This window comes from Anomaloglossus baeobatrachus, unplaced genomic scaffold, assembly GCF_048569485.1.
Source record: "Anomaloglossus baeobatrachus isolate aAnoBae1 unplaced genomic scaffold, aAnoBae1.hap1 Scaffold_382, whole genome shotgun sequence".
NCBI classification, from domain to species: domain Eukaryota; kingdom Metazoa; phylum Chordata; class Amphibia; order Anura; family Aromobatidae; genus Anomaloglossus; species Anomaloglossus baeobatrachus.
In genome coordinates, this window is record NW_027443163.1 from 230,513 (window position 1) to 258,501 (window position 27,989).

A 27,989-nucleotide genomic window follows, 5' to 3' on the forward strand; every position below is an offset into this window, starting at 1 on the left:
GCGGTGGTGTGGGATGGGCGTGCCACGTTGGGCAGTGCGGTGGTCAGTGTGACATCAGGCGGTGGTGTGGGATGGGCGTGCCACGTTGGGCAGTGCGGTGGTCAGTGTCAGGCGGTGGTGTGGGATGGGCGTGCCACGTTGGGCAGTGCGGTGGTCAGTGTGACATCAGGCGGTGGTGTGGGATGGGCGTGCCACGTTGGGCAGTGCGGTGGTCAGTGTCAGGCGGTGGTGTGGGATGGGCGTGCCACGTTGGGCAGTGCGGTGGTCAGTGTCAGGCGGTGGTGTGGGATGGGCGTGCCACGTTGGGCAGTGCGGTGGTCAGTGTCAGGCGGTGGTGTGGGATGGGCGTGCCACGTTGGGCAGTGCGGTGGTCAGTGTGACATCAGGCGGTGGTGTGGGATGGGCGTGCCACGTTGGGCAGTGCGGTGGTCAGTGTGACATCAGGTGGTGGTGTGGGATGGGCGTGCCACGTTGGGCAGTGCGGTGGTCAGTGTCAGGCGGTGGTGTGGGATGGGCGTGCCACGTTGGGCAGTGCGGTGGTCAGTGTGACATCAGGTGGTGGTGTGGGATGGGCGTGCCACGTTGGGCAGTGCGGTGGTCAGTGTGACATCAGGCGGTGGTGTGGGATGGGCGTGCCACGTTGGGCAGTGCGGTGGTCAGTGTCAGGCGGTGGTGTGGGATGGGCGTGCCACGTTGGGCAGTGCGGTGGTCAGTGTGACATCAGGCGGTGGTGTGGGATGGGCGTGCCACGTTGGGCAGTGCGGTGGTCAGTGTCAGGCGGTGGTGTGGGATGGGCGTGCCACGTTGGGCAGTGCGGTGGTCAGTGTGACATCAGGCGGTGGTGTGGGATGGGCGTGCCACGTTGGGCAGTGCGGTGGTCAGTGTCAGGCGGTGGTGTGGGATGGGCGTGCCACGTTGGGCAGTGCGGTGGTCAGTGTCAGGCGGTGGTGTGGGATGGGCGTGCCACGTTGGGCAGTGCGGTGGTCAGTGTCAGGCGGTGGTGTGGGATGGGCGTGCCACGTTGGGCAGTGCGGTGGTCAGTGTCAGGCGGTGGTGTGGGATGGGCGTGCCACGTTGGGCAGTGCGGTGGTCAGTGTGACATCAGGCGGTGGTGTGGGATGGGCGTGCCACGTTGGGCAGTGCGGTGGTCAGTGTCAGGCGGTGGTGTCGGATGGGCGTGCCACGTTGGGCAGTGCGGTGGTCAGTGTCAGGCGGTGGTGTGGGATGGGCGTGCCACGTTGGGCAGTGCGGTGGTCAGTGTCAGGCGGTGGTGTGGGATGGGCGTGCCACGTTGGGCAGTGCGGTGGTCAGTGTCAGGCGGTGGTGTGGGATGGGCGTGCCACGTTGGGCAGTGCGGTGGTCAGTGTCAGGCGGTGGTGTGGGATGGGCGTGCCACGTTGGGCAGTGCGGTGGTCAGTGTGACATCAGGCGGAGGTGTGGGATGGGCGTGCCACGTTGGGCAGTGCGGTGGTCAGTGTCAGGCGGAGGTGTGGGATGGGCGTGCCACGTTGGGCAGTGCGGTGGTCAGTGTCAGGCGGTGGTGTGGGATGGGCGCGCCACGTTGGGCAGTGCGGTGGTCAGTGTGACATCAGGCGGTGGTGTGGGATGGGCGTGCCACGTTGGGCAGTGCGGTGGTCAGTGCTCCGCCCTCCTGTCCTGGAGCATCATACGACTGAGAGAAATTCTTACCTCTAATTCATTCTCATCAAATATTCCCAGCAGATTATCAGGGACGAGCTCATTCAGTCCTGAGGATATAAGAGGCCACGGTCAGCTCTGGTGACAAAGCCCCCCCACTGCCATCACCCCCCACTACCCCCCGCGGCCCCCACTGCCCTCTCCTGACCGGCACCACCGCTCACCTTTCAGGAAATGCTCCACCTCCTCCCGCACCTGATTACACAGACGATGCTGCGCCAGAAGGTTCAAGTAATAGATCTTATTGTCATTGGTGACAGCGATGTGCGATCCCCCGGGCACCAGCTCCACCACCTGCGAGACAAAAGGGCGGCAATCCGAGAAACGGCAAGTCCTGTCCGTGTACTGTACGGGAGGACGGGCGGCCGCCATGTGATGTCCTGTCCGTGTACTGTACAGGAGGACGGGCGGCTGCCATGTGATGTCCTGTCCATGTACTGTACAGGAGGACGGGCGGCTGCCATGTGATGTCCTGTCCATGTACTGTACGGGAGGACGGGCGGCTGCCATGTGATGTCCTGTCCATGTACTGTACAGGAGGACGGGCGGCCGCCATGTGACGTCCTGTCCATGTACTGTACAGGAGGACGGGCGGCTGCCATGTGATGTCCTGTCCGTGTACTGTACAGGAGGACGGGCGGCTGCCATGTGATGTCCTGTCCGTGTACTGTACAGGAGGACGGGCGGCTGCCATGTGATGTCCTGTCCATGTACTGTACGGGAGGACGGGCGGCTGCCATGTGATGTCCTGTCCATGTACTGTACAGGAGGACGGGCGGCTGCCATGTGAGGTCCTGTCCGTGTACTGTACAGGAGGACGGGCGGCTGCCATGTGATGTCCTGTCCGTGTACTGTACAGGAGGACGGGCGGCTGCCATGTGAGGTCCTGTCCGTGTACTGTACAGGAGGACGGGCGGCTGCCATGTGATGTCCTGTCCATGTACTGTACAGGAGGACGGGCGGCCGCCATGTGATGTCCTGTCCGTGTACTGTACGGGAGGACGGGCGGCTGCCATGTGATGTCCTGTCCGTGTACTGTACAGGAGGACGGGCGGCTGCCATGTGAGGTCCTGTCCATGTACTGTACGGGAGGACGGGCGGCCGCCATGTGAGGTCCTGTCCGTGTACTGTACAGGAGGACGGGCGGCCGCCATGTGATATCCATGTACTGTACGGGAGGACGGGCGGCTGCCATGTGATGTCCTGTCCGTGTACTGTACAGGAGGACGGGCGGCCGCCATGTGATGTCCTGTCCGTGTACTGTACGGGAGGATGGGCGGCTGCCATGTGATATCCATGTACTGTACGGGAGGACGGGCGGCTGCCATGTGATGTCCATGTACTGTACGGGAGGACGGGCGGCCGCCATGTGAGATCCATGTACTGTACGGGAGGATGGGCGGCCACCATGTGATGTCCTGTCCGTGTACTGTACAGGAGGACGGGCGGCCGCCATGTGATGTCCTGTCCGTGTACTGTACGGGAGGACGGGCGGCCGCCATGTGATGTCCATGTACTGTACGGGAGGACGGGCGGCTGCCATGTGAGGTCCATGTACTGTACGGGAGGACGGGCGGCCGCCATGTGAGGTCCATGTACTGTACGGGAGGACGGGCGGCTGCCATGTGAGGTCCATGTACTGTACGGGAGGACGGGCGGCCGCCATGTGAGGTCCATGTACTGTACGGGAGGACGGGCGGCTGCCATGTGATATCCATGTACTGTACGGGAGGACGGGCGGCTGCCATGTGAGATCCATGTACTGTACGGGAGGACGGGCGGCTGCCATGTGAGATCCATGTACTCTACGGGAGGACGGGTGTCCGCCATGTGATGTCCTGTCCGTGTACTGTACAGGAGGACAGGCGGCTGCCATGTGATGTCCTGTCCATGTACTGTACGGGAGGACGGGCGGCCGCCATGTGATGTCCTGTCCATGTACTGTACGGGAGGACGGGCGGCTGCCGTGTGATGTCCTGTCCATGTACTGTACGGGAGGACGGGCGGCTGCCATGTGATGTCCTGTCCGTGTACTGTACGGGAGGACGGGCGGCCGCCATGTGATGTCCTGTCCGTGTACTGTACAGGAGGACGGGCGGCCGCCATGTGATGTCCTGTCCATGTACTGTACAGGAGGACGGGCGGCCGCCATGTGATGTCCTGTCCGTGTACTGTACGGGAGGACGGGCGGCCGCCATGTGATGTCCATGTACTGTACGGGAGAACGGGCGGCTGCCATGTGAGGTCCATGTACTGTACGGGAGGACGGGCGGCCGCCATGTGAGGTCCATGTACTGTACGGGAGGACGGGCGGCTGCCATGTGAGGTCCATGTACTGTACGGGAGGACGGGCGGCCGCCATGTGAGGTCCATGTACTGTACGGGAGGACGGGCGGCTGCCATGTGATATCCATGTACTGTACGGGAGGACGGGCGGCTGCCATGTGAGATCCATGTACTGTACGGGAGGACGGGCGGCTGCCATGTGAGATCCATGTACTCTACGGGAGGACGGGCGGCCGCCATGTGACGTCCTATCCATGTACTGTACAGGAGGACAAGCGGCTGCCATGTGACGTCCTATCCATGTACTGTACAGGAGGATGGGCGGCTGCCATGTGATGTCCTGTCCGTGTACTGTACAGGAGGACAAGCGGCTGCCATGTGACGTCCTGTCCATGTACTGTACGGGAGGACGGGCGGCTGCCGTGTGATGTCCGTGTACTGTACGGGAGGACGGGCGGCTGCCGTGTGATGTCCATGTACTGTACAGGAGGACGGGCGGCTGCCATGTGATGTCCTGTCCATGTACTGTACAGGAGGACGGGCGGCTGCCATATGATGTCCTGTCCGTGTACTGTACAGGAGGACGGGCGGCTGCCATGTGATGTCCTGTCCATGTACTGTACAGGAGGACGGGCGGCTGCCATATGATGTCCTGTCCGTGTACTGTACGGGAGGACGGGCGGCTGCCATGTGATGTCCTGTCCATGTACTGTACAGGAGGACGGGCGGCTGCCATGTGATGTCCTGTCCGTGTACTGTACGGGAGGACGGGCGGCTGCCATGTGATGTCCTGTGTGACGGGGGTGTACAACAGAGCAAAGGATGGACGAGGCCGAGGGACGATCCAACAGGTTTATTCACAAGAACACTGGAACAGCACACGACAAGTCCAAATGAAGGGAATTTTGTTACTTACCGTAAATTCCTTTTCTTCTAGCTCTTATTGGGAGACCCAGACGATTGGGGTATAGCTACTGCCCTCCGGAGGCCACACAAAGCACTACACTAAAAAGTGCAAGGCCCCTCCCCTTCTGGCTATACCCCCCCGTGGTATCACGGGTTCTCCAGTTTTAGTGCCAAAGCAAGAAGGAGGAAGCCAATAACTGGTTTAAACAAATTAACTCCGAATAACGTCGGAGAACTGAAAAACCGTTCAACATGAACAACATGTGTACCCGCAAACAACAAAAAAATCCCGAAGGACAACAGGGCGGGTGCTGGGTCTCCCAATAAGAGCTAGAAGAAAAGGAATTTACGGTAAGTAACAAAATTCCCTTCTTCTTCAGCGCTCTATTGGGAGACCCAGACGATTGGGACGTCCAAAAGCTGTCCCTGGGTGGGTAAAGAGATACCTCATGTTAGAGCTGCAAAACAGCCCTCCCCTACGGGGATGTCACTGCCGCCTGCAGGACTCTTCTACCTAAGCTGGCATCCGCCGAAGCATAGGTATGCACCTGATAATGTTTGGTGAAAGTGTGCAGACTCGACCAGGTAGCTGCCTGGCACACCTGTTGAGCCGAAGCCTGGTGTCGTAATGCCCAGGACGCACCCACGGCTCTGGTTGAGTGGGCTTTTAGCCCTGAAGGAACCGGAAGCCCCGCAGAACGGTAGGCCTCTAGAATTGGTTCTTTGATCCATCGAGCCAGGGTGGCTTTAGAAGCCTGCAACCCCTTGCGCGGACCAGCGACAAGGACAAAAAGTGCATCGGAACGGCGCATGGGCGCCGTGCGGGAAATGTAGATTCTGAGTGCTCTCACCAGATCCAGCAAACGTAAGTCCTTTTCATACCGGTGAACCGGATGAGGACAAAAGGAAGGCAAAGATATATCCTGATTAAGATGAAATGAGGAGACGACCTTAGGGAGAAACTCCGGAATGGGGCGCAGCACTACCTTGTCCTGGTGGAACACCAGGAAGGGAGCCTTGGATGACAGAGCTGCCAGCTCCGACACTCGCCGAAGCGATGTGATCGCAACAAGAAACGCCACTTTCTGTGACAGGCGAGAAAAGGAAACTTCCTTCAGAGGCTCGAAAGGCGGCTTCTGGAGAGCAACTAGTACCCTGTTCAGATCCCATGGATCTAACGGCCGCTTGTACGGGGGCACAATATGACAGACCCCCTGCAGGAACGTACGCACCTTAGGAAGACGTGCTAGACGCTTCTGAAAAAACACGGATAGTGCCTGTCACAAACCACCGGGGGGTCACTCCGAAATCCCCCGCGCTGGCTACCAGTACGTCACAATCGGGGGGTAACAAGTGGGGGTCACCCCTCCTTTATACCTCCCGACCGACAAACAGAGCACGTGACGCGCTCTCTAGCGCCCCTCTTATAGTCAGGCCAATTATGGAATTGCCCGACAATAAGCAAGGAGGCCGCTATACTACTTATGCCGATTATTGAAGGGTCCCCGGTGAGAGTAGGGTATATATTCCCCCGACCTCCGCGGGCGGAATATATAATATCTTCCCGAATCTCACTGGCCTCCCCACAATAATCCTTGGCACAACTCGCTGCCACCAACCGCTTCACGGTAACTATTAGCCGAACACACAGACGTGGGATTCAAGATCGAGATAACAGAACAGCCCAAGATTAATTATATAATTTAATCAGCCTAAAGCACACTAGAAACTACAATATATACAATAGGGAATCTACAGAATATACATATGTCAGAGTACAGTTACAGACAAAGCATGGGTTACAAACAGGTATGCAAATTCAATCAGTTACCTTGTGCGTCTGGCCACAGGGGGGCGCTGTAGACCAGGTTTCTAGGATTCTTCCCACAGATGTTTCCCAACCAGGCCCCCGAGCAGAAGAACACTGGAAAATGGCCGAAGTAGGGTTATCAACCTGGGCAGATCCAGGTCCCCTCCTACCTTAGTGACCTCACAGGGAAGCACTGCCACTCCCCCTGCATGGATCAGAATTATCCAGCAAAGGGGATATTGGCCATAACTTTGCCTGGGAGCGTCGTAGGCAGACGCCAATGCTCTCATTGTGACAGTTATGAATTTAGCTACAGAACGAGGGGACTCATGACCTGTCCACGAGTTCCCATATGGCTGATATCACGCCTGGGGTATTTCCCAAGCTCCCCCTTCCATAAAAAAGGTGTGCCAGCATCGTCCGCCTGCGCAAACACCACCCCCATGGTTGCCATATCTATCGGAGATATGGCTTGCGAGATATGAACCATTTTTTACTGGAGTCGTTCTGTCTGGCTACTTCCAAGCCTTGCTAATGAGATAAAACTCTTGTTACAGGGGGACGGCAGGGAGTCATCCTGTGTCCATTGTCCTCACATCATCTCATCTCCATATCAGAGGAGATGGCTGTTGGAGGTGTAAGTGGGATGTGACACCTCCACAGATGCTGGACATTTGGAACAAGAAGGGAGGGGGGCACTGCCAGGGAGTGATGAGAGCAATTATGACTTCTAGTCACAATTCCTCTTCATATCCCAGGATTTACCTCACACCTCCCCCCTTTTGAGGGCGCTAGGGGGCAGCACACTCCGGTGTTCCCCCGTGCGCCCGTCCGCGACCTCTCCTTGTCGGGACAGCCCGTCTGCGTTACCGTGGTCACGGCCCCTTTTGTGGCGAATGGTGAAGTCGTATTGCTGGAGCGCAAGGCTCCATCGCAACAATCGCCCATTCGTCCCAGAGACGGTGTGCAACCAGCTGAGGGGATTGTGGTCCGTCTCCACGATGAAGTGGCGCCCGTATAGATAGGGTTGCAGACGCTGCAGGGCCCACACTATGGCCAGGCACTCCTTCTCCATTGTAGAATAGGCCACTTCCCTTGGTAACAGCTTCCTGCTCAGGTACAAGACTGGGTGCTCTTGGCTCGCAGAGTCCACCTGGCTGAGCACCGCACCGAGGCCGAAGTCACTGGCGTCGGTCTGTACTACAAACGGCCGCGTGAAGTCGGCTGCCTGTAGCACGGGCGGGCTGGACAGGGCGTCCTTTAGGGCCCGGAAGGCTGTCTCGCAGTCCATTGTCCAATCGACTGCAGAGGGCAGCTTCTTCTTGGTGAGGTCCGTCAAGGGCTTTGCCAGGCTACTATAGCATGGAACAAACCTCCTATAGTACCCAGCGGTCCCCAAGAAGGACATCACCTGCTTCTTGGTCCTGGGGGTGGGCCAGGATGCGATGGCTTCCACTTTCTCAGGCTCGGGCTTCAGCGTTCCCCCACCTACCCGGTGACCGAGGTACTGGACCTCGCTCATGGCCAGCTGACACTTTCCCGGCTTGATGGTCAAACCTGCCCGGTGGATCCGCCTGAGCACCTGTGCTAGATGCTCTAGGTGGTCCTCCCAGGTGGGACTGAAGACGGCAATGTCATCCAGGTACGCGGCCGCGTACCCTTCAAGTCCCTTGAGCAGGGTGTTGACCATCCGCTGGAAAGTGGCAGGGGCATTCCTCATCCCGAATGGCATCACCGTGGACTCGTACAGTCCAAATGGGGTAATAAAGGCAGAGCGTTCCCTGGCCTTGCGAGTCAGGGGGATCTGCCAATATCCCCGGCTCAGATCCATGATGGTCAGGTACTGAGCCCCGGCCAACTGATCGAGCAGGTCATCGATGCGTGGCATTGGGTACGCATCGGCGACCGTGACCGCATTGAGCCCCCTGTAGTCCACGCAGAACCGAGTGGTTCGGTCCTTCTTAGGGACGAGGACTACAGGCGAGGCCCAAGCGCTGTTGGATGCCTGGATCACCCCCAGCTTCAGCATCTCGTCAATCTCCTGGCGCATGTGTTGCTGCACCTCCAGGGAGACCCGATATGCTGAACGCCGGATCGGGGGATGATCCCCAGTGTCCACGTGATGGACAGCCAAGTCAGTCCTTCCGGGCTGGTTGGTAAACAACCCCCGGAAGGGGAGGAGGGTGGCCCACAGCTGGGACCGTTGGTCTTCCAAGAGCTGGTGGCCAACCTCCACATCCTCAATGGATCCGCCTGCCCTAACCTGGGCTAGCATATCCAAGAGGGTTTCCGCTTCTCCCTCCTCGGGCAGGTTGCACACGGGGAGCGCACATGCCTCCCGCTCATGATGTGCCTTCATCATGTTCACATGGAAGGGCTTCCGCCTTCCACGGGCAGGGTCCAGGGTGACCAGGTACGTTACAGGGTTGAGCTGCTGGTACACGAGGTATGGGCCTTCCCAGGCTGCCTGAAGCTTGTCCTGTGGTACGGGGACCAGTACCCACACCTTTTGACCCACTTGGTAGGTCCTCTCACAAGCGTTCTGGTCGTACCAACGCTTCTGATCGGCCTGGGCTTGAGCCATATTGTCGTGTACCAGTTGCGTCAAGGCCTGCATTTTGTCCCGGAAGCGCATGACATACTCGATGACCGACACTCCAGGGGTGGCCAAATCCCCTTCCCAAGCCTCTTTCACCAGAGCCAGGGGGCCCCGCACACGTCGCCCGTACAGGAGCTCAAACGGTGAGAATCCTGTTGAGGCCTGTGGAACCTCCCGGTAAGCAAATAACAGGTGTGGGAGATACCGCTCCCAGTCACGCCCATGGGAGTCGACCAACATCTTAAGCATCTGCTTTAAGGTGCCATTGAACCGCTCGCACAGGCCATTAGTCTGTGGATGGTACGGGCTGGCCACCAGATGTCGCACCTGGACTTGCTTACAGAGGGTCTCCATCAGCTGGGACATGAATTGGGTCCCCCGGTCGGTGAGCATTTCCTGGGGAAAACCCACTCGGGAGAAAATCTCCAGCAATGCGGTGGCCACCTTGTCAGCCCGAATGGACGACAAGGCCACTGCTTCTGGGTACCGGGTGGCATAGTCAACTACCGTCAGTATGAAGCGTTTCCCGGAGCTGCTGGGGATGGCCAGCGGGCCGACCAGATCCACAGCCACCCTCCTGAAAGGCTCATCGATGATTGGCAGAGATACTAGTGGGGCTTTGGGGTGTGGCCCCGCCTTCCCCACTCTCTGACAGGTTTCACACGAACGGCAGTAGGCAGCCACATCGGCCCCCATTTTTGGCCAGTAGAAATGCTGGTTTAACCTGGCCTTGGTCTTAGCGATCCCTAGGTGTCCGGCCATCGGAATCTCATGTGCGATCCGCAACAACTCCGTCCGGAACGGATAGGGTACCACCAACTGTCGGTCCCTGGGCCACGCCTCCGGTGAACCCTGCTGGACCGTGGCCCGGTACAGCCGTCCTTGGTCCCAGACCACTCGCTCCGGGTCCGAGTCCGAGGGAGGCTGTGCCGCCTGCTCCTTTAGAGCTTTCAGGCTGTCGTCAGCTTCTAACGCTGCCTGAAACCCCTGACCAGATGTGGCCAGAATCGACGAGACTGTCACATCTTCGGTCAGTACCCCGGGACCTGTGTCCTGGCCTCCACCTGACTCGGCTGCCACTTGGTCAGAAGGGGAAGAGCTATCGGACCTCCGGGAGGCCCCTTGGCTTCCAGCACTCCCACTGCGGGTGACAGCGGCCACAGCCGCTGCGACCGTGGGTCGTGCCTGCTCCTCCTCCGTTCCTGACCAAGTCGCCGGTTCAGGCAGACCTACCTGGCTTCCTGACACCCCGGTTGTGGGGGAACCCTGCACCGAGATCTTACCTGGGAGCACTTCCGCTCCTGGACCGGCCCCAATCTCACCTGCCTGTTCCCCCTCGGCAGCAACAGAACCCCGCTGTGAAATCTCTGGGGACCCCACATTTGCTGTGGTAGCCCCCACCCCACACACTGGTCCTCCCCCTGCAGCACCCTGCTCTCTGCTTATCCCTGCAGAGGGCAACAGATCCCAGCTCACAGGCTGGTTACTTGTAGAGGCATGGTCACACCTTTCTCTGACCCCCTCCCCTGTCACAGCTGCAGCTGAGTGTGTGTCTATGGTGTCTATGCAAGCAGAAATATCAGAGTTCACTCCCTCCTCCCTTACATCATTCATAGATAACACATTAACATTGTCAGGAGTCATGTCAGTACTGGCTGAAGGTTCAGCCTTTGGGGCGGGGCCAAACTGGGAGGTTATTTGCCCCAAATCTGTCCCAAGTAGCACGTTTGCAGGGATCCGATCAGTTACCCCCACCTCCCTCACCCCTCGCCCTGCGCCCCAGTCCACATAAATGTCAGCAACAGGCAGCGCCGGGTCAATGCCTCCAATCCCGGAGACAGCGAGGGTTTTTCCAGGGATCAAGTCTTGGGGGGACACCATCTCAGGCCGCACCAGAGTCACCTCCGAGGCGCTGTCTCGCAGTCCTATGGTCACAGACTGGCCGACGGTGACAGGTTGGAAGCTGTCCAGGGACCTACCACCACCCCCACCCACACAATACACCTTGGGCGGCCCCTGGGACGGGGACGGAGCCGGGGCCTTGGGACGCTGAGGGCACATGGCCTTGAAGTGTCCAGGTAGGTTGCACTGGTGGCACCGTCTTGGTTCCGCCACGGGCCTGGAGAGGGGAGTTGAGGGGGACACCCCCTGCAGTCTAGGGGCAGGTGGGGCAGTCGCAGAATTCATCTTACCCCCTCTCCAGGTGCTGCTGGTGGCCGCTCTCCTGGCCTCAGGGGCCCGGTTGTTGGTGTAGTCATCGGCAAGGGCAGCTGTAGCCGTGGACCCCTTTGGCTTCTGGTCTCGGATGAACTGGCGGAGATCCTCAGGGCAGTTCCACAAGAGTTGCTCCGTGATGAACAAGTCCAGGATCTCCGGTCCGGTGGAAAGCTGCAGGCCTTGGGTCCAGTGGTCGGCAGCTCGGGCAAGTGCCCGCCGGTGGTCAGCCCAGGAGTCCTTTGGTCCCTTCTGTAGGCTCCGGAACTTCTTGCGGTAGGACTCTGGAGTGAGGTTGTACTGTTGGATCAGGGCCCGCTTGATGGTGTCGTAGCCCTGATCTGCCTCAGCAGGCAAGTCCCCAAGGACATCCAGGGCCTTACCCCTTAAACGGGGGGTCAGGTATTTGGCCCACTGGTCCTTGTCCAGATGGTGCTGCAAGCAAGTCCGTTCAAAAGCAGTCAAGAAAGAGTCCAAGTCTCCATCCTTCTCCAGCACTGGGAAGTCCTCAACACGGACCTTTGGAAGTTTGGTGTCTCGAAGGTCACGTGTGGCTGATGAGGGCCGGAGCTGAGCTAGCTGCAGCTGGTAGTCACGGTCTGCCTGTCGCTCTCGCTCTTCACGCGCTGCCTGCCGCTCTCGCTCCGCAGCCTCACGCTCTGCGTGCCGCTCTGCCCTGCGCTCTGCCAGGAGTTCCTTGTAGCCCTTCTGGTCTCCAGCCTGGAGAAGGGCCATAGCCATTTGAAGAAGGCTATCCGAGCCTCCCAGGCTCGGTGGAATGGCACGTGGTGATCTGCGGCACGCTGCAGAGCTAGGCGATTCACTGTCCCTTTCAGAGCGGAGGGCTGGCATCTGGCTCGTTGAGGAACCTTGGGTGAGCTCCTCCTCATCTTGTCCAGCAGTGCCAGGTTGCGCAATGTCCTCGGCAGAACGGTTTTCTGGCGTCGAGCTCCTGGAGGACTCGTGGGCAACCTCCTCATTGCTGTCCACAGCACCGTCCTCCCTCTCTTCGGCTCCTGCCTTAGCATTGGCCAGTTGCATAGCTCTGCTCCTGGTGCCATCAGCCATTCTTGCAGACTTTTGGTCACTGACACAGAACTGACACCTGATGCCTCCACACACCTTACAGTATCTGCACTCTGACACTCTAGTGTTGAGCTAGTCTGAAGACCCCAGCAGCCACAGCTGCTGCAGGCAGTCTTTAGTGTCTGGGAGTATGGGTCTCACACTCACACACACTATTATCTCGATCCCACCGCTATGCCACCAATATGTCACAAACCACCGGGGGGTCACTCCGAAATCCCCCGCGCTGGCTACCAGTACGTCACAATCGGGGGGTAACAAGTGGGGGTCACCCCTCCTTTATACCTCCCGACCGACAGACAGAGCACGTGACGCGCTCTCTAGCGCCCCTCTTATAGTCAGGCCAATTATGGAATTGCCCGACAATAAGCAAGGAGGCCGCTATACTACTTATGCCGATTATTGAAGGGTCCCCGGTGAGAGTAGGGTATATATTCCCCCGACCTCCGCGGGCGGAATATATAATATCTTCCCGAATCTCACTGGCCTCCCCACAATAATCCTTGGCACAACTCGCTGCCACCAACCGCTTCACGGTAACTATTAGCCGAACACCCAGACGTGGGATTCAAGATCGAGATAACAGAACAGCCCAAGATTAATTATATAATTTAATCAGCCTAAAGCACACTAGAAACTACAATATATACAATAGGGAATCTACAGAATATACATATGTCAGAGTACAGTTACAGACAAAGCATGGGTTACAAACAGGTATGCAAATTCAATCAGTTACCTTGTGCGTCTGGCCACAGGGGGGCGCTGTAGACCAGGTTTCTAGGATTCTTCCCACAGATGTTTCCCAACCAGGCCCCCGAGCAGAAGAACACTGGAAAATGGCCGAAGTAGGGTTATCAACCTGGGCAGATCCAGGTCCCCTCCTACCTTAGTGACCTCACAGGGAAGCACTGCCACTCCCCCTGCATGGATCAGAATTATCCAGCAAAGGGGATATTGGCCATAACTTTGCCTGGGAGCGTCGTAGGCAGACGCCAATGCTCTCATTGTGACAGTTATGAATTTAGCTACAGAACGAGGGGACTCATGACCTGTCCACGAGTTCCCATATGGCTGATATCACGCCTGGGGTATTTCCCAAGCTCCCCCTTCCATAAAAAAGGTGTGCCAGCATCGTCCGCCTGCACAAACACCACCCCCATGGTTGCCATATCTATCGGAGATATGGCTTGCGAGATATGAACCATTTTTTACTGGAGTCGTTCTGTCTGGCTACTTCCAAGCCTTGCTAATGAGATACAACTCTTGTTACAGGGTGACGGCAGGGAGTCATCCTGTGTCCATTGTCCTCACATCATCTCATCTCCATATCAGAGGAGATGGCTGTTGGAGGTGTAAGTGGGATGTGACACCTCCACAGATGCTGGACATTTGGAACAAGAAGGGAGGGGGGCACTGCCAGGGAGTGATGAGAGCAATTATGACTTCTAGTCACAATTCCTCTTCATATCCCAGGATTTACCTCACAGTGCCGATACTTGCCCTTTAAGGGAGCTGAGCGACAAGCCCTTTTCTAACCCCGATTGCAGGAAAGAAAGAAAAGTGGGCAATGCAAATGGCCAGGGAGACACTCCCTGAGCGGAACACCAGGATAAGAAAATCTTCCACGTTCTGTGGTAGATCTTAGCAGAAGTCGACTTTCTAGCCTGTCTCATTGTGGCTACAACTCCTTGGGATAATCCTGCAGACGCTAGGATCCAGGACTCAATGGCCACACAGTCAGGTTCAGGGCCGCAGAATTCTGATGGAAAAACGGCCCTTGGGACAGTAAGTCTGGTCGGTCTGGCAGTGACCACGGTCGACCGACCGTGAGATGCCACAGATCCGGATACCACGATCTCCTCGGCCAGTCTGGGGCGACGAGTATGACGCGGCTGCAATCGGATCTGATCTTGCGTAACACTCTGGGCAAGAGTGCCAGAGGTGGGAAGACGTATGGGAGCCGGAACTGCGACCAATCTTGAACTAATGCGTCTGCCGCCAGAGCTCTTTGATCGCGCGACCTCGCCATGAATGCCGGGACCTTGTTGTTGTGCCGGGACGCCATTAGGTCGACGTCCGGCACTCCCCATCGGCGACAGATTTCCTGAAACACGTCCGGGTGAAGGGACCACTCCCCTGCGTCCATGCCCTGGCGACTGAGGAAGTCTGCTTCCCAATTTTCTACGCCTGGGATGTGAACCGCGGATATGGTGGATGCTGTGTCCTCCACCCACATTAGAATGCGCCGGACTTCTTGGAATGCTTGCCGACTGCGCGTCCCTCCTTGGTGGTTGATGTATGCCACCGCTGTGGAGTTGTCCGACTGGATTCGGATCTGCTTTCCTTCCAGCCACTGTTGGAAGGCCAGTAGGGCAAGATACACTGCCCTGATTTCCAGAACATTGATCTGAAGGGTGGACTCCTGCGGAGTCCACGTCCCCTGGGCCCTGTGGTGGAGAAACACTGCTCCCCACCCTGACAGACTCGCATCTGTCGTGACCACTGCCCAGGATGGGGGCAGGAAGGATCTTCCCTGAGACAATGAGGTGGGAAGGAGCCACCATTGTAGAGAGTCCTTGGCCGTCTGGGAAAGAGAGACTTTCCTGTCCAGGGACGTTGACTTCCCGTCCCATTGGCGGAGAATGTCCCATTGAAGTGGGCGCAGATGAAACTGCGCAAAGGGAACTGCTTCCATGGCTGCCACCATCTTCCCGAGGAAGTGCATGAGGCGCTGTAAGGGGTGCGACTGGCCTTGAAGGAGGGATTGCACCCCTGTCTGTAGGGACCGCTGCTTGTTCAGCGGAAGCTTCACTCTCGCTGCTCGAGTATGAAACTCCATGCCAAGATACGTTAGCGACTGTGACGGTGACAGATTCGACTTTGGAAAGTTGATGATCCATCCGAACGTCTGTAGAGTCTCCAGCGTAGCATGTAGACTGAGTTGGCATGCCTCTTGAGAGGGTGCCTTGACAAGTAGATCGTCTAGGTAAGGGATCACCGAGTGTCCCTGAGAGTGCAAGACTGCTACCACCGCCGCCATGACCTTGGTGAAGACCCGGGGGGCTGTCGCCAGACCGAATGGCAGAGCTACGAACTGAAGATGGTCGTTTCCTAACACAAAACGTAGAAAACGTTGATGTTCTGTAGCAATTGGCACGTGGAGATAAGCATCTTTAATGTCTATTGAGGCAAGGAAGTCTCCTTGAGACATTGAGGCAACGACAGAGCGGAGGGTTTCCATCCGGAACCGCCTGGCGTGCACATGTTTGTTGAGCAGCTTTAGATCCAGAACAGGACGGAACGAGCCGTCCTTTTTTGGAACCACAAAGAGATTGGAGTAAAACCCTCGCCCTTGTTCCTGAGGCGGTACAGGAACCACTACTCCTTCCGCTCTTAGGGAGTCCACCGCCTGCAGCAGGGCATCTGCTCGGTCTGGATGTGGGGAGGTTCTGAAGAACCGAGCTGGAGGACGAGAACTGAACTCGATTCTGTACCCGCGAGACAAAATGTTTGTCACCCACCGGTCTTTGACCTGTGACATCCAAATGTCGGAAAAGCGGGAGAGCCTGCCCCCGACCGGAGATGCGGAGGGGGGGGGCTGGAAGTCATGAGGTAGCCGCTTTGGAAGCGGTTCCTCCATTTGCTTTCTTGGGGCGTGCGTGAGCCCGCCAGGAATCTGAGACTCTTTGCGTCCTCTGAGTCCCTTTGGACGAGGAGAATTGTGTCTTGCCCGAACCTCGAAAGGACTGAAACCTCTGCTGCCATTTTTTCTGCTGAGGTTTGCTTGATCTGGGCTGGGGTAAGGAAGAGTCTTTACCCTTGGACTGTTTAATGATGTCAGCCAATGGCTCGCCAAACAGTCTATCTCTAGATAAAGGCAAGCTGGTTAAACATTTTTTGGAACCAGCATCTGCTTTCCAGTCCTTTAACCACAAGGCTCTGCGCAAAACTACCGAATTGGCGGACGCCATTGAGGTGCGGCTGGTAGATTCTAGGACCGCATTGATAGCGTAAGACGCAAACGCAGACATCTGCGAGGTAAGGGACGCCACTTGCGGCACCGCTGGATGTATGATAGCATCCACTTTTGCTAACCCAGCTGAAATAGCTTGGAGTGCCCATACGGCTGCGAATGCTGGAGCAAACGACGCGCCGATAGCTTCATAGACAGATTTTAACCAAAGGTCCATCTGTCTGTCATTGGCATCCTTAAGTGAAGCGCCATCCTCCACTGCAACTATGGATCTAGCTGCAAGTTTGGAAATCGGGGGGTCTACTTTTGGACACTGGGTCCAGCGCTTGACCACATCAGGGGGGAAAGGAAAACGTGTATCCTTAGAACGTTTAGAGAAACGCCTTTCTGGATGAGCGTCGTGTTTCTGGATTGACTCTCTGAAGTCAGAGTGATCCAAGAAAGCACTCAATTTACGCTTGGGATAGAGGAAACGAAACTTCTCCTGCTCTGCAGCTGCCTCCTCTGCAGAAGGAGCTGGGGGAGAAATATCCAACAGTCTATTGATGGCTGAGATAAGATCGTTTACCATGGCGTCCCCATCCGGGGTATCCAGATTGAGAGGGGTTCCAGGATAAGACTCCTGATCACTCTCATCAGACGCATCACAGAGCGACTGATTGCGCTGAGACCCTGAGCAGTGTGATGACGTTGAGGGTCTTTCCCAGCGAGCTCGCTTAGGGTGGCTGGGGCTATCATCTGAGTCATAATACTCAGCCTGGGAAGCCGGGGACCCCCTTGCAGTCTGGATTAATTCCAACTGAGGGGGATTAGAGGACAGAGACCTCGCCGTGTCCATAGACTGAGCCCCAGTCATGGATTGCAAAGTTTCAAGGATTTTTGCCATAGTCACAGACATTCCATCAGCAAAAACTGCAAAGTCTGTCCCTGACACCGGGGCAGGACTTACAAGCGTCTCAGCCTGGGTCACTACCCCTCCGGACTCCGGCTGGCGAAGCAGCACCGGATCTGAGCATTGCACACAATGGGGGTCTTTGGAACCTGCTGGTAGCGCAGCCCCACATGCAGCACACGCAGTGTACACAGCCCTAGCCTTGGCAGCCTTGCGTTTTGTGGATGACATGTTGCTGCTTCCTCAGAGCGATCTGGGGTATCCAGCCAGGAAGCGACCTCACAGTGCAAGAAATAAATAAATATATATATCTGGTGACACAGTACACCAATGCACACTGAGGCACTAGAGGGGCCAGCTGAAATGCCGCTTACCGCCCGCTTAAGAGCGGGTGTGTGGTCGCCAAAAGCCCCCTAGTCCAGGTCTCCCAGAGCCTTGCGTCCTTCCTCCAGCCAGACTGCATGTAATGGCTGCCGGCGTCCTGAGAGAGGAGGGGGGGCGGGCCCTGGGCGTTCCTGACTAAGAGCGGGAAGCCTGCTTCCCTCTGTGCCTAGTGAGAGGGCTGGAGCATGTAAATCAGGCTCCAGCCCTCGTCGCTGCTGCGAAACAGCGTCTCTCCCCTACCCTGATTGACAGGGTGGGGGCGGGAACGAAGCGGAGCTAGGCCGCAAAAGCCGGGGACTGGATTTATAAACGCCGCCGCCGTAAAAGCGCGGTCGGCGTGTCCCCGGCGCACTACAAGTCACAGCAGCGCCGCCGGTCCAGTGGGGGTCGGCGCTGCGTTCCCACAACACAAAGTCCCCCAGTAAACTGTAGGAACACTAACTCCAACGTTACGGTCCCCGGCGCACTACAACACCCAGCCAGCCCGGAGTGTGTCTGTGCCTGCCGGGGACACAGAGTACCTGTATGATGCAGGGCCATGTCCCTGATTGTACTCCTGCTCCATATCCATCAGGTTCAACTGGGTCTGTGGATGGAGCCCGGCGTCAGAGCTTAGAGGCCGGCAGGATCCCACTTCCACAGAGCCCTACAAGGGGATGTGGAAGGAAAACAGCATGTGGGGCTCCAGCCCCTGTACCAGCAATAGGTACCTCAACCGTACAACACCATCCACGGGTGAGAAGGGAGCATGCTGGGGGCCCTATATGGGCCCTCTTTTCTTCCATCCGAAATAGTCAGCAGCTACTGCTGACTAAAATCTGTGGAGCTATGCGTGGATGTCTGACCTCCTTCGCACAAAGCTTGAAAACTGGAGAACCCGTGATACCACGGGGGGGGTATAGCCAGAAGGGGAGGGGCCTTGCACTTTTTAGTGTAGTGCTTTGTGTGGCCTCCGGAGGGCAGTAGCTATACCCCAATCGTCTGGGTCTCCCAATAGAGCGCTGAAGAAAAAACAGATTCGGGGGCACCTCCCGATAATCCAAAGTGCCAGATCACAACGTAATAGTCCTTTTCAGAGTCCCAGAAATCCCACACAATCCACTGGACGCCACACAGGCCTAGCTCCGTCCGTGTCCACAGCCACACAGGCTGGGGCTCCTGCTCTCTTCAAGTTTCAGCTCACTCTGACTGAATCTCCCAGGTAAGCAGAGTTTACACTAGTTGGACTCTAGGCCCACCTCCCCCTACTCCCAGGGATGGAAGTGCCTCAAGAGGATACAACCTTGCATTTTAGGGGGTGATTACCTACAACAATAGAAATGTACACAGAAGTAGTTCAAATAAGACAATGAACCCAGCTTGAAATAGGAATCTGTACAGCAAGATACACCTCCCCCATAGCCCACCATCACATCCTGTCCATGTACTGTACAGGAGGATGGGCGGCTGCCATGTGATGTCCTGTCCGTGTACTGTACGGGAGGATGGGCGGCTGCCATGTGATGTCCTGTCCATGTACTGTACAGGAGGATGGGCGGCTGCCATGTGACGTCCTGTCCATGTACTGTACAGGAGGACGGGCGGCTGCCATGTGATGTCCGTGTACTGTACGGGAGGACGGGCGGCTGCCGTGTGATGTCCATGTACTGTACGGGAGGACGGGCGGCTGCCATGTGATGTCCTGTCCATGTACTGTACAGGAGGATGGGCGGCTGCCATGTGATGTCCTGTCCGTGTACTGTACGGGAGGATGGGCGGCTGCCATGTGATGTCCTGTCCATGTACTGTACAGGAGGATGGGCGGCTGCCATGTGACGTCCTGTCCATGTACTGTACAGGAGGACGGGCGGCTGCCATGTGATGTCCGTGTACTGTACGGGAGGACGGGCGGCTGCCGTGTGATGTCCATGTACTGTACGGGAGGACGGGCGGCTGCCATGTGATGTCCTGTCCATGTACTGTACAGGAGGACGGGCGGCTGCCATGTGATGTCCTGTCCGTGTACTGTACAGGAGGACGGGCGGCTGCCATGTGATGTCCTGTCCATGTACTGTACGGGAGGACAAGCGGCTGCCATGTGACGTCCTGTCCATGTACTGTACAGGAGGACGGGCGGCTGCCATGTGATGTCCTGTCCATGTACTGTACAGGAGGACAAGCGGCTGCCATGTGATGTCCTGTCCATGTACTGTACAGGAGGACAAGCGGCTGCCATGTGGCGTCCTGTCCATGTACTGTACGGGAGGACGGGCGGCTGCCGTGTGACGTCCTGTCCATGTACTGTACGGGAGGACGGGCGGCCGCCATGTGACGTCCTGTCCATGTACTGTACGGGAGGACGGGCGGCTGCCATGTGATGTCCTGTCCATGTACTGTACAGGAGGACGGGCGGCTGCCATGTGATGTCCTGTCCATGTACTGTACAGGAGGACGGGCGGCTGCCATGTGATGTCCTGTCCATGTACTGTACAGGAGGACGGGCGGCTGCCATGTGATGTCCTGTCCGTGTACTGTACAGGAGGACGGGCGGCTGCCATGTGATGTCCTGTACGTGTACTGTACGGGAGGACAGGCGGCTGCCATGTGATGTCCTGTCCATGTACTGTACAGGAGGACAAGCGGCTGCCATGTGACGTCCTGTCCATGTACTGTACGGGAGGACGGGCGGCTGCCGTGTGATGTCCTGTCCATGTACTGTACAGGAGGATGGGCGGCTGCCATGTGATGTCCTGTCCGTGTACTGTACGGGAGGACGGGCGGCTGCCATGTGATGTCCTTTCCATGTACTGTACGGGAGGACGGGCGGCTGCCATGTGATGTCCTGTCCATGTACTGTACAGGAGGACGGGCGGCTGCCATGTGATGTCCTGTCCATGTACTGTACGGGAGGACGGGCGGCCGCCATGTGACGTCCTGTCCATGTACTGTACGGGAGGACGGGCGGCTGCCGTGTGATGTCCTGTCCATGTACTGTACAGGAGGACGGGCGGCTGCCATGTGATGTCCTGTCCATGTACTGTACGGGAGGACAAGCGGCTGCCATGTGACGTCCTGTCCATGTACTGTACAGGAGGACGGGCGGCTGCCATGTGATGTCCTGTCCATGTACTGTACAGGAGGACAAGCGGCTGCCATGTGATGTCCTGTCCATGTACTGTACGGGAGGACAAGCGGCTGCCATGTGATGTCCTGTACGTGTACTGTACGGGAGGACAGGCGGCTGCCATGTGATGTCCTGTCCGTGTACTGTACAGGAGGACGGGCGGCTGCCATGTGATGTCCTGTCCATGTACTGTACGGGAGGACAGGCGGCTACCGTGTGATGTCCTGTCCATGTACTGTACAGGAGGACGGGCGGCTGCCATGTGATGTCCTGTCCATGTACTGTACAGGAGGACAAGCGGCTGCCATGTGATGTCCTGTCCATGTACTGTACAGGAGGACGGGCGGCTGCCATGTGATGTCCTGTCCATGTACTGTACGGAAGGACGGGCGGCTGCCATGTGATGTCCTGTCCATGTACTGTACGAGAGGACGGGCGGCTGCCATGTGACGTCCTGTCCATGTACTGTACAGGAGGACGGGCGGCTGCCATGTGATGTCCTGTCCATGTACTGTACGGGAGGACAAGCGGCTGCCATGTGACGTCCTGTCCATGTACTGTACAGGAGGACGGGCGGCTGCCATGTGATGTCCTGTCCGTGTACTGTACAGGAGGACGGGCGGCTGCTATGTGATGTCCTGTCCATGTACTGTACAGGAGGACAAGCGGCTGCCATGTGATGTCCTGTCCATGTACTGTACAGGAGGATGGGCGGCTGCCATGTGATGTCCTGTCCATGTACTGTACAGGAGGACAAGCGGCTGCCATGTGATGTCCTGTCCATGTACTGTACAGGAGGACGGGCGGCTGCCATGTGACGTCCTGTCCATGTACTGTACGGGAGGACGGGCGGCTGCCGTGTGATGTCCATGTACTGTACGGGAGGACGGGCGGCTGCCATGTGATGTCCTGTCCATGTACTGTACGGGAGGACAAGCGGCTGCCATGTGATGTCCTGTCCGTGTACTGTACGGGAGGACAAGCGGCTGCCATGTGACGTCCTGTCCATGTACTGTACGGGAGGACGGGCGGCTGCCATGTTATGTCCATGTACTGTACAGGAGGACGGGCGGCTGCCATGTGATGTCCTGTCCATGTACTGTACAGGAGGACAAGCGGCTGCCATGTGACGTCCTGTCCATGTACTGTACGGGAGGACGGGCGGCTGCCATGTGATGTCCTGTCCATGTACTGTACAGGAGGACAAGCGGCTGCCATGTGACGTCCTGTCCATGTACTGTACAGGAGGACAAGCGGCTGCCATGTGACGTCCTGTCCATGTACTGTACAGGAGGATGGGCGGCTGCCATGTGACGTCCTGTCCATGTACTGTACGGGAGGACGGGCGGCTGCCGTGTGATGTCCGTGTACTGTACGGGAGGACGGGCGGCTGCCGTGTGATGTCCGTGTACTGTACGGGAGGACAAGCGGCTGCCATGTGACGTCCTGTCCATGTACTGTACGGGAGGACGGGCGGCTGCCATGTGATGTCCATGTACTGTACGGGAGGACGGGCGGCTGCCGTGTGATGTCCGTGTACTGTACGGGAGGACGGGCGGCTGCCGTGTGATGTCCGTGTACTGTACGGGAGGACGGGCGGCTGCCATGTGATGTCCGTGTACTGTACGGGAGGACGGGCGGCTGCCGTGTGATGTCCGTGTACTGTACGGGAGGACGGGTGTACTCTAGCAGTCACACACAGCACACACCTTCTCCAGCTGACCTCCGCGGCCATACTTTTCTTCAGCGAAGACCAGTTCTGCATCACACACGTCATGGGACAAAACGTACAGAACCTTGGACTGGAAAAAGTCAGGGTCATCCGTCTCGAAGAACTGAAGAATAAAACCACAATGAGGTGTGTCCTCAAGTGTCCACCCCCCCCGTCATCCCTCCACTCATCCCTCCACTCATCCCTCCACTCATCCCTGATTTTTCCCACTGCAGGTTGTCACCACCTGTCACACCCCCACGTGCCATACACTCCCAACACCCCCACGTGCCATACACTCCCCACACCCCCACGTGCCATACACTCCCCACACCCCCACGTGCCATACACTCCCCACACCCCCACGTGCCATACACTCCCCACACCCCCACGTGCCATACACTCCCCACACCCCCACGTGCCATACACTCCCCACACCCCCACGTGCCATACACTCCCCACACCCCCACGTGCCATACACTCCCCACACCCCCACGTGCCATACACTCCCCACACCCCCACGTGCCATACACTCCCCACACCCCCACGTGCCATACACTCCCCACACCCCCACGTGCCATACACTCCCCACACCCCCACGTGCCATACACTCCGCACACCCCCACGTGCCATACACTCCCCACACCCCCACGTGCCATACACTCCCCACACCCCCACGTGCCATACACTCCCCACACCCCCACGTGCCATACACTTCCCACACCCCCACGTGCCATACACTCCCCACACCCCCACGTGCCATACACTCCCCACACCCCCACGTGCCATACACTCCCCACACCCCCACGTGCCATACACTCCCCACACCCCCACGTGCCATACACTCCCCACACCCCCACGTGCCATACACTCCCCACACCTCCACGTGCCATACACTCCCCACACCTCCACGTGCCATACACTCCCCACACCCCCACGTGCCATACACTCCCCACACCCCCACGTGCCATACACTCCCCACACCCTGATGAAGAATCAGCAGGTAGAGGTGCAGTATGGGAAATCTCTGCGCTCTGTAGCCTCATCACCATACGGTTGATGTATTGTTTGATGGACGGCCATGGTTGTTACCTGACAGATGGCAACCAGTCCTGGCATGTGACTGCTGTGGGGTGGGAGGAGGGGTAACATGCCTTACCTTGTAATGCATGCGGAGTCCAATGATCTGTGCCAGGAAGGAGCGGGTGAATCGGGCCCTCACCAGCTGTTCATAACCTCCCCCTTGGGACGACTCAAACAGACATTTTCCTACCACCCTACCAGCAAACTCGTAGAGCTTCATGCGTAATCCTGGTGGGCGACAAGGGTTTGGGTGCACCTACAAAAGGAGAAGCCCCTTATTTATAATGGACCAATGAAAAAAATCAGTGGTGGGGGAGGGGCGGGCAGGCAGTCAGCCGGGCAGGGGCAGGCAGGCAGTCAGTCAGCCGGGGAGGGGCGGGTGGGCAGGAAGCTGGGGAGGGGCGGACAGGCAGTCAGTCAGCCAGGGAGAAACGGGCAGGCAGTAAGCCGGGGAGGGGCGGGCGGGCAGGAAGCCGCGGAGGGGAGGGCAGGCAGTCAGCCGGGGAGGGGCGGGTGGGCAGGCAGTCAGCCGGGGAGGGGAGGGCGGGCAGGCAGTCAGCCGGGGAGGGGAGGGCGGGCAGGCAGTCAGCCGGGGAGGGGAGGGCGGGCAGTCAGCCGGGGAGGGGCAGGCAGGCAGTCAGTCAGCCGGGGAGGGGCGGGCAGGCAGGCAGTCAGTCAGCCGGGGAGGGGCGGGCGGGCAGGAAGCCGCGGAGGGGAGGGCAGGCAGTCAGCCGGGGAGGGGCGGGTGGGCAGGCAGTCAGCCGGGGAGGGGCGGGTGGCCAGGCAGTCAGCCGGGGAGGGGCGGGTGGCCAGGCAGTCAGCCGGGGAGGGGCGGGTGGCCAGGCAGTCAGCCGGGGAGGGGCGGGTGGCCAGGCAGTCAGCCGGGGAGGGGAAGGCGGGCAGTCGGGCGGGGAGGGGAGGGCGGGCAGTCAGGTGGGCAGGAAGCCGCGGAGGGGAGGGCAGGCAGTCAGCCGGGGAGGGGCGGGTTTTCAGGCAGTCAGCCGGGGAGGGGCGGGTGGGCAGGCAGTCAGCCGGGGAGGGGCGGGCGGGCAGTCGGGTGGGCAGGTAGTTAGGAGTGCACTCACCAGGCCTTGGCTCGTGTCACTGAATCGAGTGAAGAGTTTGTTGTTGGTATCAAAGAGAACTTTACAAATCAGCTCGAACCACTCCCGCCGTGGACCGCCCCAGTCCAGAGCTGCCAATGACAGAGCATGTCAGAGGGGGCCGGGCCGAGGGGCCGCTGCAGGCAGCGAGCAGACACTCACCCTCCTCATCCTGGAATATTACTTCAAAGCTTTTGCTCCAGTCAGATGCAGAAAAGTTTCTTGTTGCTCGTAGCGACTGTAAGGAGAGACAGATGTAACGGGGAATAGACAGGAGGAGGGCAGCGCTGCGGACGATCACTCACACTCTCCAGGAGCGCCTGACGGCACACTCGCAGGGTGACTTTGCTGCGGATCTTTTTGCAGTGAATCATTTTTAGCTCTTTTTGAAAAAAACGGACTTTGTCCTGGAAAGTCTCTGATCCACCTAGAAACAAAGACATCGCTGACAAGCGGAGCGTGGACATGGCCGACAAGCGGTGCGTGGACATGGCCGACAAGCGGAGCGTGGACATGGCCGACAAGCGGAGCGTGGACATGGCCGACAAGCGGAGCGTGGACATGGCCGACAAGCGGTGCGTGGACATGGCCGACAAGCGGTGCGTGGACATCGCCGACAAGCGGTGCGTGGACATCGCCGACAAGCGGTGCGTGGACATGGCCGACAAGCGGTGCGTGGACATGGCCGACAAGCGGAGCGTGGACATGGCCGACAAGCGGAGCGTGGACATCGCCGACAAGCGGAGCGTGGACATGGCCGACAAGCGGTGCGTGGACATGGCCGACAAGCGGAGCGTGGACATGGCCGACAAGCGGAGCGTGGACATCGCCGACAAGCGGAGCGTGGACATGGCCGACAAGCGGTGCGTGGACATCGCCGACAAGCGGTGCGTGGACATCGCCGACAAGCGGAGCGTGGACATGGCCGACAAGCGGTGCGTGGACATCGCCGACAAGCGGTCTGCCATGCAGCCCCACCAGCACACAACTACCATAACAGGCATCCCCCCCCACCCAGTGGCACACGCCCAAAACACATTCACCACTGTATTACCAATGTTTAAGTGCAGGAAACGAGTGAAAGTGGCCGCCATGATGTTCCGCTCCTTGCAGCTGATCTCAACTGGGGGCTGCAGCCCATCATCAATTTGTAAAGACAAAAGGCCGTGCAGGGGGTCCGGAGGTAGGTAAAGAAACTGTGAAATCCACAGAGACAGACAGATTAATGGATCAGCCTCGCACCCGCACGCATCCCCGACGTGCACAACCTCGCACCCGCCCGCATCCCCGACATGCACAGCCTCGCACCCGCCCGCATCCCTGCAGTGCACAGCCTCGCACCCGCCCTCATCCCCGACATGCACAGCCTCGCACCCGCCCTCATCCCCGACATGCACAGCCTCGCACCTGTCCACATCCCCGACGTGCACAGCCTCGCACCTGTCCACATCCCTGCAGTGCACAGCCTCGCACCCGCCCGCATCCCCGACATGCACAGCCTCGCACCCGCCCTCATCCCCGACATGCACAGCCTCGCACCCGCCCTCATCCCCGACATGCACAGCCTCGCACCCGCCCTCATCCCCGACATGCACAGCCTCGCACCTGTCCACATCCCCGACGTGCACAGCCTCGCACCTGTCCACATCCCTGCAGTGCACAGCCTCGCACCCGCCCGCATCCCCGACATGCACAGCCTCGCACCCGCCCGCATCCCTGCAGTGCACAGCCTCGCACCCGCCCTCATCCCCGACATTTACAGCCTCGCACCCGCCCTCATCCCCGACATGCACAGCCTCGCACCTGTCCACATCCCCGACGTGCACAGCCTCGCACCTGTCCACATCCCCGACGTGCACAGCCTCGCACCTGTCCACATCCCCGACGTGCACAGCCTCGCACCCGCCCGCATCCCTGCAGTGCACAGCCTCGCACTCGCCCTCATCCCTGCAGTGCACAGCCTCGCACTCGCCCTCATCCCCGACATGCACAGCCTCGCACCTGTCCACATCCCCGACGTGCACAGCCTCGCACCTGTCCACATCCCCGACGTGCACAGCCTCGCACCTGCCCGCATCCCTGCAGTGCACAGCCTCGCACTCGCCCTCATCCCTGCAGTGCACAGCCTCGCACTCGCCCTCATCCCCGACATGCACAGCCTCGCACCTGTCCACATCCCCGACGTGCACAGCCTCGCACCTGTCCACATCCCCGACGTGCACAGCCTCGCACCTGCCCGCATCCCTGCCGTGCACAGCCTCGCACCCGCCCGCATCCCTGCAGTGCACAGCCTCACACACGCCCGCATCCCCGACATGCACAGCCTCGCACCCGCCCGCATCCCTGCCGTGCACAGCCTCGCACCCGCCCGCATCCCTGCAGTGCACAGCCTCACACACGCCCGCATCCCCGACGTGCACAGCCTCGCACCCGCCCGCATCCCTGCCGTGCACAGCCTCGCACCCACCCGCATCCCTGCAGTGCACAGCCTCACACACGCCCGCATCCCCGACATGCACAGCCTCGCACCCGCCCGCATCCCTGCCGTGCACAGCCTCGCACCCGCCCGCATCCCTGCCGTGCACAGCCTCGCGCCCTCCCGCATCCTCGCCGTGCACAGCCTCGCGTCCTCCCGCATCCTCGCCGTGCACAGCCTCGCGTCCTCCCGCATCCTCGCCGTGCACAGCCTCGCGTCCTCCCGCATCCTCGCCGTGCACAGCCTCGCGTCCTCCCGCATCCTCGCCGTGCACAGCCTCGCGTCCTCCCGCATCCTCGCCGTGCACAGCCTCGCGTCCTCCCGCATCCTCGCCGTGCACAGCCTCGCGTCCTCCCGCATCCTCGCCGTGCACAGCCTCGCGTCCTCCCGCATCCTCGCCGTGCACAGCCTCGCGTCCTCCCGCATCCTCGCCGTGCACAGCCTCGCGCCCTCCCGCATCCTCGCCGTGCACAGCCTCGCGTCCTCCCGCATCCTCGCCGTGCACAGCCTCGCGTCCTCCCGCATCCTCGCCGTGCACAGCCTCGCGTCCTCCCGCATCCTCGCCGTGCACAGCCTCGCGTCCTCCCGCATCCTCGCCGTGCACAGCCTCGCGCCCTCCCGCATCCTCGCCGTGCACAGCCTCGCGTCCTCCCGCATCCTCG

At 59.1% G+C, this 27,989-nt stretch overlaps 1 protein-coding gene across 2 annotated transcripts in view; it reads right to left on the reverse strand.

The window, feature by feature from the left end:
- Positions 1-27,989, reverse strand: part of AREL1 (apoptosis resistant E3 ubiquitin protein ligase 1) — a 187,984-nt gene that overhangs the window by 128,810 nt on the left and 31,185 nt on the right. For both annotated transcript variants that reach the window (XM_075332575.1, XM_075332574.1), the window contains exons 9-16: positions 25,906-26,047; positions 25,157-25,278; positions 25,014-25,089; positions 24,834-24,943; positions 23,825-24,004; positions 22,664-22,789; positions 1,863-1,992; positions 1,690-1,748 (exon numbers count right to left, since the gene is read on the reverse strand). In XM_075332575.1, coding sequence (XP_075188690.1) covers positions 1,690-1,748; positions 1,863-1,992; positions 22,664-22,789; positions 23,825-24,004; positions 24,834-24,943; positions 25,014-25,089; positions 25,157-25,278; positions 25,906-26,047 — 945 coding nt within the window. The remainder of the gene's footprint in view (positions 1-1,689; positions 1,749-1,862; positions 1,993-22,663; positions 22,790-23,824; positions 24,005-24,833; positions 24,944-25,013; positions 25,090-25,156; positions 25,279-25,905; positions 26,048-27,989) is intronic.